The sequence below is a fragment of the Dendrobates tinctorius genome, unplaced genomic scaffold (genome assembly GCF_039654945.1).
Source record: "Dendrobates tinctorius isolate UK_male_01 unplaced genomic scaffold, ASM3965494v1 ptg000062l, whole genome shotgun sequence".
In the NCBI taxonomy this organism is placed as follows: Eukaryota; Metazoa; Chordata; class Amphibia; order Anura; family Dendrobatidae; genus Dendrobates; species Dendrobates tinctorius.
In genome coordinates this window covers 17,289,779-17,303,305 of record NW_027361730.1, presented here as the reverse complement: position 1 = coordinate 17,303,305, position 13,527 = coordinate 17,289,779, and the positions used below count along the sequence as shown (strand labels likewise).

Sequence of the window (13,527 nt, the reverse complement as noted above, 5' to 3'; positions counted from 1 at the left end):
CACCAACACTGCACCCTGTTGCCTCTGCTGTTTTTTGAGTGTGTGCCTAGCATTTTATGGTCAGACTTTTTTGGGAAAAGGGGAAATTATGTTATAAACAGGGAGCCCGGAGTGCTTAGGGGCCTGCTCGTGAGTTTGCACTTACAAGGTGAGCTGTGTAGTGGACATGTCAGGGGAGTAGCAGCCTCTGGGAGCTGCAGCTGCTCATAGGCTGTGCAGCTCCGTGCTTTGATTGGCTGCCAGCAGGCTATAAAGTGGAAGGCGCGCATTCAGGAGCATTCGATGGCTGTTCTCTTCTGTGCACACAGGACCTGTGATGAGGTCACAGGAGGGTAGGAGTCAGTGGTCACATGATCAGGGGCCTCAGTGTATGCAGGAATCTACTGTGCTGGTTGTCATGGTGCTGGATGAGGGTAAGTTTATGTGTGGGTTCAGGAGGGGTTTACAGGGTGGATGTAGTAGAGCTGTGTGTGTACAAGGTGTATGGAGCAGAGCCGTGTGTGTACGAGGTGTACGGAGCAGAGCCATGTATGTACAAGATGTAGGGAGCAGAGCTTTGTGTGGACAAGGTGTACGGAGCAGAGCTGTGTGTGTACAAGGTGCACGGAGCAGAGCTGTGTGTGTACGAGGTGTACGAGGTGTATAGAGTAGAGCCGTGTGTATACGAGGTGTACGGAGCAGAGCCGTGTGTGTACGAGATGTACAGAGCTGAGCCGTGTGTGTACGAGGTGTACGGAGCAGAGCCGTGTGTATAAGATGTACGAGATGTACGGAGCAGAGCTGTGTGTATATGAGGTGTACGGAGCAGAGCCGTCTGTGTACAAGGCGCACGGAGCAGAGCCGTGTGTGTACGAAGTGTACGGAGCAGAGCCGCATGTGTATGAGGTGAACGGAGAGGAGCAGTGTGTATGAAGTGTACCGAGCAGAGCCGCATGTGTTTGAGGTGGACGGAGAGGAGCCGTGTGTGTACGAAGTGGAGCTGTGCGTGTACAAGGTGTACGGACTGGAGATGTGCATGTACGAGGTGTACGGAGTGGAGATGTGCGTGTACGAGGTGTGCGGAGTGGAGCCGCGCGTGTACTAGGTGTACGGAGCAGAGATGTGCGTGTATTTTGGCATGGGGGGCCCCATTTGAAAGATCGCACCGGCACCTCTAACTTTGCAGTTACGCCACTGGTTATAAAAATACAAAAGATAACGAGAAAAAATACAGACATTTAATTATTTGATTGAATTTGTCTGCCTATTAAAAAGTGATTGTCATTAAAGACTGATTTTTTTCTACACCAATTTTATTAGTCAGATTTCAACCATAACAATAGTTTCTATTGTTAAGCGTGCATTTCTTGGTCAGTTCTTTTGGGGAATGATGCAATTGTGGTTCAAACCTGTAACAAAATTTTATTCTAGTGTATTAAAAAATGTATGGGAAAAGATAGAGTGTTAATGGCAATAGACGAGGTCTTGTAAAAGAATTAAGAAAACAATATACCATGGTATCTGACAATAAGAATGTGGGAGCCATAAGTAGCAGCAGTGGCCACCAGTGGAACCAGCCATCTGAGCAATAGAACTACTAAATGCAGGTCAGAATTGTCCTCCCTTGCCTCCGAAGGTCATCATAGTAGTCAAAGAAAGCAACATATAGAGTTGATAGGACAGACAGTGACTACTGCTAACAAGGCCCCTGCCCTAAGCTCATCATTTATAAAATGTTATGTGTACAACTAGATTTGGCAAAGACCACAGGCAGGTGAATTCTGCCCCCGCACAGGAAATTTCACTGTGATCTACCTGATCACAAACAAGGATTTGTTCCTTTTTTAATTTTACAAACCATAAAAAAATCTTTTAGTGCAATGTACTATTAAAGAAGTCGTTTGTTATCATCCTGGTTGCCTATAGCCATAGTGTCATGGTGTTTCCGCAACAGAGAGGAGCCAGAAGACCGCGGCTTCTGGTTGCTACTAATCCTGCGCTGAGAAGAAGCACTTCTCCTTCATTTAAATGGTATTTATTCCTTTTGGCAGAACAAGGGTTAATTGACCATACTTGAAAATACCTAGCTCTCAGCTGAACTCAGTCAGCCACTCCTGGTCCCTTTATAATCTGGCTCCTGATTCAAATCCATGTCAGAGCTAGCATTTGTTGCATGGCTTAGGAGGAGAGGTCTTCATATGAGGAGTGTTCAAGGAGTTATCTGTGACTGGTTCGTAAGTGTGGTAATTCCCTTCCCTCCTTTACTTTGGTTTATTCCACTTCCTCCACTCCCATGTGCATTCCTTTATTATATGTGAATTAATATTTTGAATATTTTGTATGTCTGGTGCTTTCTGTTAACCCTCGTTTGTGTAGCCTTGTTTGTTGGGGGGTGTACGGCGGTGCATGGTAGCGCTCCTCTTCCCTGGGTGGGGGAAGAGAACAGACGGAGGGCTAGCTCAGGAGACAAGGCAAGGGTGGCAACCCTGGCACCTTCACCTTCAGAAGTTTCCCAGGGAATAGGGCACCCCTTAGTGTCAGAGACAGAGATGGAGCCCCTGGACCCGGGTCACCCGACAGCTGTGTCATGACACATACATGTTGAGGACACTCACTCTGACAGTTTTAAGATTACATTTTTCCATATGGGGTGATGTGGTAGTCATGCTGAGGTGATTCTCTTTAAAGAATTTCTGTTACAAAATGTAATTAAATACTGCGAGCATATAGAAAGCTAACGTAAATATAACACTGTGAAATGATCACTGCTCATTTGAACTAAAGATATTAAGAAATTATTCTTTAAGTATAAATTTACAAGAAAACATTTTTCACACCAAGATGCTGTTCATTATAAAATAGAATCACATTGCAGCCTCCATATCTCAGTTATCTAATTTATCTTATATTTGTAAAGGCAAGATCAATAGAGATGAGCGAATCTCATGAAATTCAAATTTTCCAGCTTTATGCAACCCCTTCTTAGCTCTTCAAGGCTTGACATGATTGCAGGGATAGAGGAGGTGCCAGGCAAAGACCAACAACACTCATTGGGCCACACAATGCCAATTAGCATACAGTGCAGGAGAATTATAAAAGGTATTTTCTGGCTATACATGAGTAATTAGGGGCTTTTATACATATTTCTGGACTGTTGTGCAAGAGGCGTTAAAGAAATTGGCTTTAGTTTATATTGCGAAAACCTGATGGTAGGTTCCATTTAAGACCAATGGGGTAACTGGTCTTACTGGTAATTGCTAACTACTAGTGATGAGCGAGTATGCTCACCACTGTTTGATATTCAATAGACCAATGGGGTTCTCGAGTATGCTCTTTACTCAATCAAGCTTCGTGTGTGCTCAAGCACCATGCTCAAGTCCCGCCCACTATCTAACTGGTGCGGAACATGCAGGTGTAAGCAAGGGGACCAGGATGCGGGTACCTATATTGAGCCAGGTCTGGAACTTTCAAGGCTGCATCCCAAGTTGCCCGGGGGAAGACGAAGGGAACTGGACAGGCCCCATGACCTGGGGCAAGAGGGCGTGGTTAAACCGGAAGCAGAGCCAAAAGTGCACAAAGTGGCAGTCAGTTTTCCGCCGTCATAGAGAATGCAGCAGGATGAGTAGCGCACTCTGCACCCCGAGCATCAGCTCCATGTTGTGCTGCGGCTGGCTTCCATTGGACACTCGGGCGGAACGGTGAGATTGGAGAGCACCAAGCGCTCAGCTGAAAGTGAGACCACGCTCGTGCAGAGAGGTGAGAGACGGCTGCAGGACATTAAGTTGCAATCTTCACTGCCAGCCAGAGCACAGCAGCTCACACTTGACACCAGGACTTCGGCAGCTCTCTTTGCTTCAGCTGCACAGAATTATGGACTAGGGGCTCAGCGGGTAAAACCGGTGACCGCTCGCTGCTGCCAGAAGTTGGATCGTTATCTTTAGGACCTCTTTCAGGACACCTCACTGACCGTTCTCGGGACTACAACCCCCATCGGATCATTTGCGGCGGAGGACCTTAAAGACACGATAAGTTTGATTACTGGACTATATACACCAAAGAAAAAATGGAACAGATAGCAATAAATAAAGTATATAATTTTATTATTATCTAGAAGATAAAATACAAATTTTATAAAGATCAATCACATATTTTAAGATGTATAAGGGAATCAGCAAGACCCAGTTACCACATACAGACAAGGAGGATAAAAAAATGGCAATATGTAAACACATGCATATGATAATAATGCAAAGGATATAGATAATATTCCAATTCTTGTTATCCTCCACAAAATAAGAAGGCAAATGCAATACATTTTTATGTGTATATATCCCAAATATGAAAAAGCACAATATTTATTTCTTATCATTTATGTAAAGAGTATTTAGGGCATAATGAAGTGATCCATAAAAAGACCTACAGATGGCCAGTTACAAATATTAATAATGATCTAATAAAGTGCATAAAAAATGATAATATGGGGGAGGATTACAAAAATTATAAACACACACACACACATATATATATATATATCTCCTTCAAGTAAGAAAGACACAATATGATCTCAATATTCCTATAAGGAGCAAAAATGCATAAGATCAATAACAAGACCTACACAATAAAATGTAGAATATAGAGAAGGAAAAAATGTTGCCTGATATCACTGAGGAAAATATTGAGATCCTGTGACCGGCTCTCCAATGTAAACTATAGTAGGTAACCATAAGTCAGTATTGGTAGTGGTTATTATCAGGTGGGACAATTATATGCAATACATGAAAATCCAGAAACTGTATGACAAGACCAACCTTTCCGTAATGTGGACTGCGGGACCCCAACGCGCGTTTCGCTACCTGCTTCTTCGGGTAGCACTGACACTGGCCCCGGAACACTGTCTAGAAGCATGAGTGAGGGGCGTCGGCTCCTGGAACAGATGCAGGCTTAATTGACTCTCACCGCAACAGTGCAACAGGTGGAAGCTGTGCTGGAGCTGTACCGGGATATCTTTGCCCATCAAGGCGACGACTTCGGATGTGCTACGGCTATAGCCCACGAGATCCCCACAGGAAGTGTCACACTGATCTGGGTGAGATATTGTCAGATTCCGCCGCAGATGTACAAAGTAGTGAAAGAAATGTTGACCCACATTCTGCAGAGTGGAGTCATCCAGTAGAGTCAGAGCCCATGGGCAGCGCTCATCATCTTAGTTTGAAAGAAGGACGGGACTCTACATTTTTGTGTAGACTATAGATGACTGAATGCCTGTATAGTGCGGGATTCCTACCCCCTGCCTAGAACTGAGGAGTCATTGTCCGCCTTGGGGAAGGTGAAGTATTTATCGTCCTTGGATCTGGCCAGCAAATGCTGGCATGATCAGCCGAAGAAGACATTCCTACTGCCTATGGGACTATTTGAATTCAATCGGATGCCCTTCGGCTTGACTAATGCCCCTGGAACATTTCAGCAATTGAAGGAGAGAAGCTTGGGAGATTTAAACTTTAAAGCTACACTCATCTATCTGGATGATATCATTGCCTACGCAGCCACTTTTGAAGAACACCTTCGGAGGCTTCTGCCGGCTTCCATTGGACAATGGGGCGGAACGGTGAGACTGGAGAGCACCGTACGCCCGGCTGAAAGTGAGACCGTGCTCGCGCACAGAGGTGAGAGATGACTGCAGGACATTAAGTTGCAATTTTCTCTGCCGACCAGAGCACAGGAGCCCACACTTGACACCGGGACTTCGGCAGCTCTCTTTGGTTCTTTTTAACTGGTGTGACCTCAGTGACATCCCCGCTAGCACCATGAGAGTTTTTCTCACTGTGCTAGCAAGGATCTCACCGAGGTCAGCGCAGTTCATCCTGGCTGGGAATGGGGCCTCAGTCTCTGAGGCTGCGCTCGCAGCAGTTAAGTCACCAGTGGTTGTCAGCCTGGACGGTCAAATCTTGGCACCGTACAGGTTGAAAACTTTATTCCCCAGACATGGATTACAGTGTGGGACAGAACGATGGACAGGTATGGTATATTGTTGCTTTTTTATTTTACTTTTATTTCAGGAGATCGAGGACTTCGCTGGAATTAGGCGTTTAAATAAAAATGGAAAATTGTGTATAGTCTTATTTCTAATAAAGGACTTTATTCTGGCTGTGTGTTTATTTACAATACAACTATAGGATTAGTAATGGATAGGTGTCTTATAGACGCCTCTCCATTACTAAGTCATGGGCTTGATGTCAACTGATAATACAAATGTGACATCAACCCCAAAAATATGAACCCCACTTGCCACCTCCACAGGGCAAGTGGGAAGACTTGGTCAAAGTGTCAGAAATGGCACATCTAATAGATGTGCCTTTTCTGGGCAGTTGCGGGCTGCTATTTTTAGGCTGGGGGACCATAATCCATGACCCCTTACCAGCCTTAGAATTCCATCCCCCAGCTGTCTGCTTTAGCAATGTTGGTTGTCAAAATGGAGGGGATCCTTTGCCGTTTTTTTCAATTATTTATTTAAATAATTTAAAAAAAATAGCGTGGTGACCCCTCTATTCTTGATAAGTATCCTTGCTGAAGCTGACAGCTGAGGGTTGCAGCCCCTCAATGTCAGTTTTGCCTGACTGATTATAGAAAATAGAAAACAGAGAGGAACCCACGTCAGGTTTTTCATTTATTTATTTATTTATAGGGTAAGTGGCGGCTGATGAATGCTCCCATTAGCCGCACCTGCTGTCACTGTTATTAGGAGCAGAAGGTGTAGGCTGATGGGAGTAATAGTCCCATCAGCCGCCGCTATCTGTCATTGTTATCACCTGAATACAAAACAGTGTAGGGATCCCTCTATTCTTGATAACTAGCCTTGCTGAAGCTGACAGTTGAGGGTTGCAGCCCCCAGCTATGAATTCTGTTTGGCTTGTTAGCAAAATACAGGGGAACCCACGCAGTTTTTTTTAATTATTTATTTACAGCACAGGAGCGGCTAATGCATACTCCCATCCGCCTCTCCTGCTGCCACTGTAATTAGCAATAGCAGGTGTCGGATGATGGGATCAGTAGTCCCATCAGCTGACACCAGTGACTGGAGGTAAGCTTTATACCTCCGATCACAGCTGAGTGCTCATGCTGTGTTTTGACAGTGTGGGAACTGCAGCTCTCTGACCGGCAGGGATGATTTGACTTACGATCAGAAGCAGTGCTTGCCGCACTGCCATGCACATGACAGCGCGACAAACACCCGGTGTTTGGACAGCTGAACCCAAACAGTAACATGGACTTCCTGGTGAAGTCCATGTTCGGTGTCCGTGTCCGAACAGTTTGTGTTCAGTACGGACACCAAAATTTACTGTTCTGGTTTGCCAATCTCTACTCAACACTTGGTCGGGGCTCCTATTGCATAAATTACTGCATCAATGTGGTGTGGCATGGAGGCGATCAGCCTGTGGTACTGCTGAGGTGTTATGGAAGCCCAGGTTGCTTTGAAAGCAGCCTTCAGCTCGTCTGCATTGTTGGGTCTGGTGTCTCTCATCTTCCTCTTGATGCGAGTTTGCTGGCCAATCAAGCACAGTGATACTGTTGTTTTTAAACCAGGTATTGGTACTTTTGGCAGTGTGGACAGGTGTCAATAGAGTGGTCACTCTGCCATAAAAGCTTGACTGTTGTTGGGCTGCAGTGATAGTTGACTTTGTAGAACTTTCTCTCATCTCCGTACTGCATCTGTGGTGCTCAGCCACAGTGATCTTGGGGTTATTCTTTACCTCTCTCACCATGGATCTTCTCCCACGATTGCTCAGTTTGGCTGGACGGCCAGGTCTACGAAGACTTCTGGTGGTCCCAAACTTCTTCCATTTAAGGATTATGGAGGCAACTGGGCTCTTAGGAACCTTGAGTACTGCAGAAATTCTTTTGAAACCTTGGCCATTTGTGTGCCTTGCCACAATTCTGTCTTTGAGCTCCTTGGCCAGTTCCTTTGACCTCATGATTCTCATTTGGTCTGACATGCACTGTGAGCTGTGAGGTCTTATTTAGAGAGGTGTGTGCCTTTACAAATCAAGTTCTATCAGTTTAATTAAACACAGCTGTACTCCGATGTTGGAGTAGAACCGTCTCAAGGAGGATCACAAGGAAATGCACAGCATGTGACTTAAATATGAGTGTCTGAGCAAAAGGTCTGAATACTTATGACCATGTGATATTTCAGTTTTTCTTTTTTAATAAATTTGCAAAAATTTCTACATTTCTGTTTTTTTTCCAGTCAAGATGGGGTGCAGAGTGTACGTTAATGAGAAAAAAATGAACTTTTTTGAATTTACCAAATGGCTGCAATGAAACAAAGAGTGAAAAAATTAAAGGGGCCTGAATATTTTCCGTACCCACTGTAATTTTGTGAGAAGCACCTTTATTACACCAACTTATGGAGTGGATCAACATTCCTTGTGATTCCTACTAGATCTAGCAACTTCACATTAAATAAGAGAATGAACAGCTTTCTGTCTGTACTGTCATTTCCAGCTCCTTTTTTTCTTGCCCTGTAGTTTCCTTATCCTGCAAAAAGATGCATTGTCCATGCTCTAGTAATCACACATCTCACCTCCTACTGTATATCTTCTTCTGTAGAAATGATCGTATATTTCCCACACATAAAACCACCCAGCCTAGTCCAATGTAATTTAGATGTTTGTGCTCTGTACTCTGAAGCAGATGGCAAAATAAATAGGAATGCAAATCATATAGCTGCTGTATACAGCCGTCTGGTAGAACCCAATTTGTAATGTAACAGCCAGTGATTTCTATATAGACAGTGGGCAGAAAGGTCAGACATGTGAAAATAGCAAGCAGTTAGTTAATTGGTGAAGCATGATTTATATGGACATGTTTAACTGACAAGTCTATCATGGAGTTTTAACCCCTTCCCGCTGATACTGTATACTGCAACTCCAAAGTATTGCAGTATATAGGGAAAAGAAGTTATCTTATGAAGTCCTCCAGCAGGTTGGATTTGTTATGAGGACCAGTTGGACGATGGGGGCCTTCAGCAGGGTCCCAGCTGCCATGACATCCCTTTGCTTCCCAGTGATCGCATAGCAGGGAGTCTTTGGTAGTCAGTGATTAGGCTAACTGGCACTGATGTTGTACAAATATCGCTGTCAGATATTGACTGTGGCATTTAAGTGGTTAAATCGGAGCAAACTGTAGTTACAGGCGTATACCAGCTATGTATAGCAGCCCACACCTGCCTGGCATAGTGCAGGCTCAGCATCCCCCATGATGAATATATATTTATACGTATTATAACGGGGCAGATTAAACAGTGTCGTTAACGATTGGAGCACTAGGGCGCAGGTAACAGATCAACAAAACAAAATGATGAGCTCCTAATCCCTGCATGGCTCGTAAGTTTCTGCCTCGTCAGCCTCATGGATAATGCGGCTCTGAATATGAAATCAGAATATATATTTTATATGATGTTTTATTTGCAGTAATCACTACTCCATAAATGGTAACATTCTACATTTAGCCCTGGTCTAATATTGACTGCTGTATTTTTGTCTCTAGTTCTTTCCATATAGCGGCGATAATGTAGTTAAGTATGTGGATCGCACACTCCATAATATTTTATGGCTCAGTGTCCGTCAGGTTGTATTGAGTCCATCAGAGATCTTTCACTCTCCATAATGAGTTCTGTCTCTGAAAGCTTTAAATGGCCTGTTTTATAGCTTGGCTTTCAGAGTTAGAGCATGGTCCCTCTGTTCTTATAAATCTAATACTCAGAAACACAAATTGGATCTAGATTATATTAAGTTGGCCTTTTCCTACAGATTCCTCTGTAGATTTCATTAAAGGACCATGCTAATTAGAAACATGCTGTAGTTACCTGTAAGGCGCTGTTCACATGTGAGTTCTTAATTTTCATTCTTCTACGCTGTTGTCATTGGAACAGAACAGCAAAGCTGAAGACAGTTCCAGAACTGTCTCATGATGTACAGAAAAGTTGCCCAACAGCACCCATTAACTATAAGGTCTGTACAATTTCCTTCATTGGGTCTTATCCTTTATGCTATTTTAGTATGTATAAGAAAGCATCACCAGAATTTATAGTCCAAGACATGCATGGTTGCCAAATTTGTTGTTTATTTTCTCTGGATAGCTTGTCAAACAATCACGGACAGGCAACTTTTTTACGGACACAGTAGATGTACATAATAAATAATTATTAATTAAATTGCTAATATGTGCTGTATTGTGATATACAACACCCCTATACATTTGTTTTTTTGTTTCAGCCTTTTGTGCCTACTGACTTTCACTTTGTTCCCTGCACCCACTTTGTTTACCTGCGGCTCTACCAAACGTAACAGTTTCCAGTGTTTTATTATCTAACCTCACAGCCAGAGCTGGTATCGCCCAGCTTCAGAGTCCTCACATCACATCCACAGTGGTGATAGTCACATGTCTCCACATCACATCCAGAGTGGTGATACAGCATCGCGTCACATGTACCCACATCATAGCTCCCAACCATCCCGATTCTCGCAGGACAGTCCCGTTTTTGACCCCCCCACCCGCGTCCTGCCCGGGATTCTATTTTTCCCGCACTGCACTGAGCCACCACGCCCCCCCATGCACGACCCCATCCTCTCCCTCCCAGAGAGATCTACCGCTACCTGCAATGAAGTCCTATACCCAAAAGAGACTACTTAAAAATCAGACTATTTCCATAATAATCTTCAAATAAGCAATATTTATTTAATTATAGACAAGGATTAAGGGTGAATTTTCCGGTTGTGCCAACAATATATTTTTTGCCTAAAATCAATAAGGATTTGGCCAACCCTCCCGGTAGGCCAATCGTATCTGGATGTGGTAGTTTGAATGAACCAGTTTGTAAATTTTTGAACTACTATCTAAAACCCTGTGTGAAAGGAACTGCCATCGTATGTGAAAGACTCTGGGGAGGTTCTACAGAGACTACATGGGAATAGCTTGGAACCAGATATGTTCCTCATTACTAGAGATGTCGAGTCTCTATACACATGTAAAGATCATAAGCTCGGCATTTCAGCAGTTAGATTTTTTCTGACTAACAAAGGAATGGACAAAGAACTCATGCAGCTCCTCCTTGAGTTATTAGAATACGCTTTAACTCATAACTACTTCACGTTTAAAGACAGATTCTATGTGCAGCAAAAGGGTGTGGCTATGGGGGCGTCTTTCGTGCCCTCATATGCCAACCTTTTTATGGGTCAATGGGAACGAGAGCACATGCTAGCATATCTAAATAATGTGCAAAGTCCATCTGTAGTTAGCTGGATGCGTTTCATTGATCTTTTATTTATTTGGCAGGGCAATAGATCTAATTTGGAAACATTTTTGGCTCATCTAGACACCAATGATTGGAATATCAAGTTATCCTTTAACGTTTCTACAGAGAAAATTGAATTTTTGGATCTCCAGCTTTCGGTGGATCAAAAAGGGAATATCCATAGTATTATCTTCCGTAAAAAGACAAGTACAAATTCTGTACTACATGCAAGATCTGCTCATCCAAAACACACAATCAGAGCAATCCCCAAGGGCCAATTTATTAGGGCCAGAAGGATTTGTGACACTGATGAGGAATTTGAAGTTCAAGCCAAAGACATCACATCGAGATTTTTAAATCGAGAGTATAATCATTCCGATATTGATCGGGGATATCAACAGGTCAAAAACATGGATCACAACACACTTCTTCAAGGTAGACAATTGAGAAAGGAGGATTCTCGGTTACGAATTATTACAAACAATCATGGCAGATGGAGGGACATGATGGATGTCTTTAATCGATTTTGGCCTATATTGAAACAAGATTCGGGCTTAAGTAAGTACATTGAAGAGAAACCCTTGGTTGTTGCAAGAAGGAGTAGAACCATAGGGGAAACCATTACACATAGTCATTATGTTGCCCCAAAATCAAGTTTTATATTTAACTCAAAAGGCCCGAAATGGGACTCTCGATCATGTGGGGGATTGTAGCGCATGTAAATACATGCTAAAAACTGAGTCTTTTTATAATTCATCAAAAACACGTGACTTCAAGATTACACATGTGATTAATTGCAAGACCACATCGGTCATATATTACCTCACATGTCCATGTGGACTCATTTATATAGGCCTTACATCGCGACAACTTCGGGTACGGATTTTGGAACACGCCAAACATATTAAATCTGCAAGACTTATTGGTTTGGATGAATCACGTAAAGAGGATGTGGCCAAGTTGAAGACTTTACCTGCTCACTATCGAGAATTTCACTCTTCTGGAACCATTGACCTTCAAGTTAGAGGTATTGATGTGGTGCATTTGGGCATTCGGGGGGGACATCTTATGAATAAACTGGCTCAAAGGGAGTGTCGTTGGATCACTACCCTCAGGACAATGAAACCACATGGTCTTAATGACCAATGGGGGTTTTCCAGTTTTTTTATAGGGCTGACTTATGCGAAAAAGTATATTAAAAAATTCTTTGATGTGGAGATCTCTGGGTTGCTGCTTATATTTATCTAGTTATTGATAATGTCCCTTTAAATATATTTTATAATATTTTTTAATTGTGTTTAATTTACTTTTTAGTGGTGGGCTTGCATATCTCTATAGTAATGGATAGTGTTTTTTATAGAGTAATATGTATATAATGTGATATTAAAATACCTATTTTTTCTGCTCTATTATATAGTATTGCAATTTCCCTTTATGACCTCATGATGATATAGAAGGAGGAACCTTTACTTGGAAAAAGAAATTTCTCCTCTTCCCTAGTGTGATCCACTGCTCATATGAGGATCTTTATGGTTTGATCTCAGATGGAAGCAAGCCTTAAGAAGCGGATTTGGAGCAATAATTTCACAAGAAGCACTATCATATATTATATATATATATATATTTTCTTTTTTATATGTAATTTTGCACGTATATATTTTCACATTTTTATATAATTTATAATTTTTTTGTATATTTATTAATATGATATTTTTCATTCATATTATTAAAAAATTTTTTTGGCACTAATTGATATAGCATGGTCATGGCTGGTGTCTATGACAGTTTCATCTCAAATTTATTATATCATTAATATGATATTCACTTATATATTTTTTGATACTTTGCACTAATTGATATAGTATGGACCGTGTCTATGATAGCTCAATTTTTAATTCATTATAGTGTAGGGTTTCTACTCACTTAGGTGCGATGGGATACAACCAGGAGGCACTTTCCTTTAAAAGTTCATAGCGTTTATTGCTCCATAACCCATAAACCTGTACATAACATAAGGAATAGCCTTTAGCTCAGGCGAAAGCAAGTATAAGTGTCCATGATTTCAGGCTCAGTCTTGGAGCCTCAGCAAAACACATGAGGCTTATCCCTCCTCACATACAGCCAATATACATAGGCCTCCCCGGGTCAGCAGCCTCAGCACGTGGTCTTCAGGAAGGTAGCACACCATCTTCCACCTAGGCCAGCCGGGACCTTCCACATGGCCCAATCAGATCCATGCGCTCTCTCTCTTGTGA

The 13,527-nt window shown here is 42.5% G+C and overlaps 1 protein-coding gene across 3 annotated transcripts; it reads left to right on the top strand.

The window, feature by feature from the left end:
* Positions 1-293: 293 nt before the first annotated feature.
* On the top strand, positions 294-12,860 carry LOC141093136 (uncharacterized). Of its 3 annotated transcripts, none has more exons than XM_073579608.1 (4): positions 294-413; positions 11,314-11,830; positions 12,126-12,299; positions 12,690-12,860. In XM_073579608.1, exons 1-4 carry the CDS (start codon positions 351-353, stop codon positions 12,716-12,718), a joined length of 783 nt encoding a protein of 260 aa, XP_073435709.1. In that variant the 5' UTR covers positions 294-350; the 3' UTR covers positions 12,719-12,860. The 3 variants fall into 3 exon arrangements, 2 of the variants coding, with proteins under 2 accessions (XP_073435709.1, XP_073435710.1); XR_012232990.1 differs by lacking the exon at positions 294-413 and adding an exon at positions 2,144-2,209; XM_073579609.1 differs by lacking the exon at positions 294-413 and adding an exon at positions 2,154-2,222.
* Positions 12,861-13,527: the final 667 nt, after the last annotated feature.

What these genes read in the sequence shown, in the direction of transcription:
- LOC141093136 (XM_073579608.1), top strand. Translation starts at nt 351, where the DNA reads ATGATCAGGGGCCTCAGTGTATGCAGGAATCTACTGTGCTGGTTGTCA. An exon ending in GAAACAAGATTCGGGCTTAA is followed by an intron (nt 11,831 to 12,125) that starts GTAAGTACATTG and finishes TCATTTATATAG; the next exon opens with GCCTTACATCGCGACAACTT. An exon ending in CATTGACCTTCAAGTTAGAG is followed by an intron (nt 12,300 to 12,689) that starts GTATTGATGTGG and finishes TCTATTATATAG; the next exon opens with TATTGCAATTTCCCTTTATG.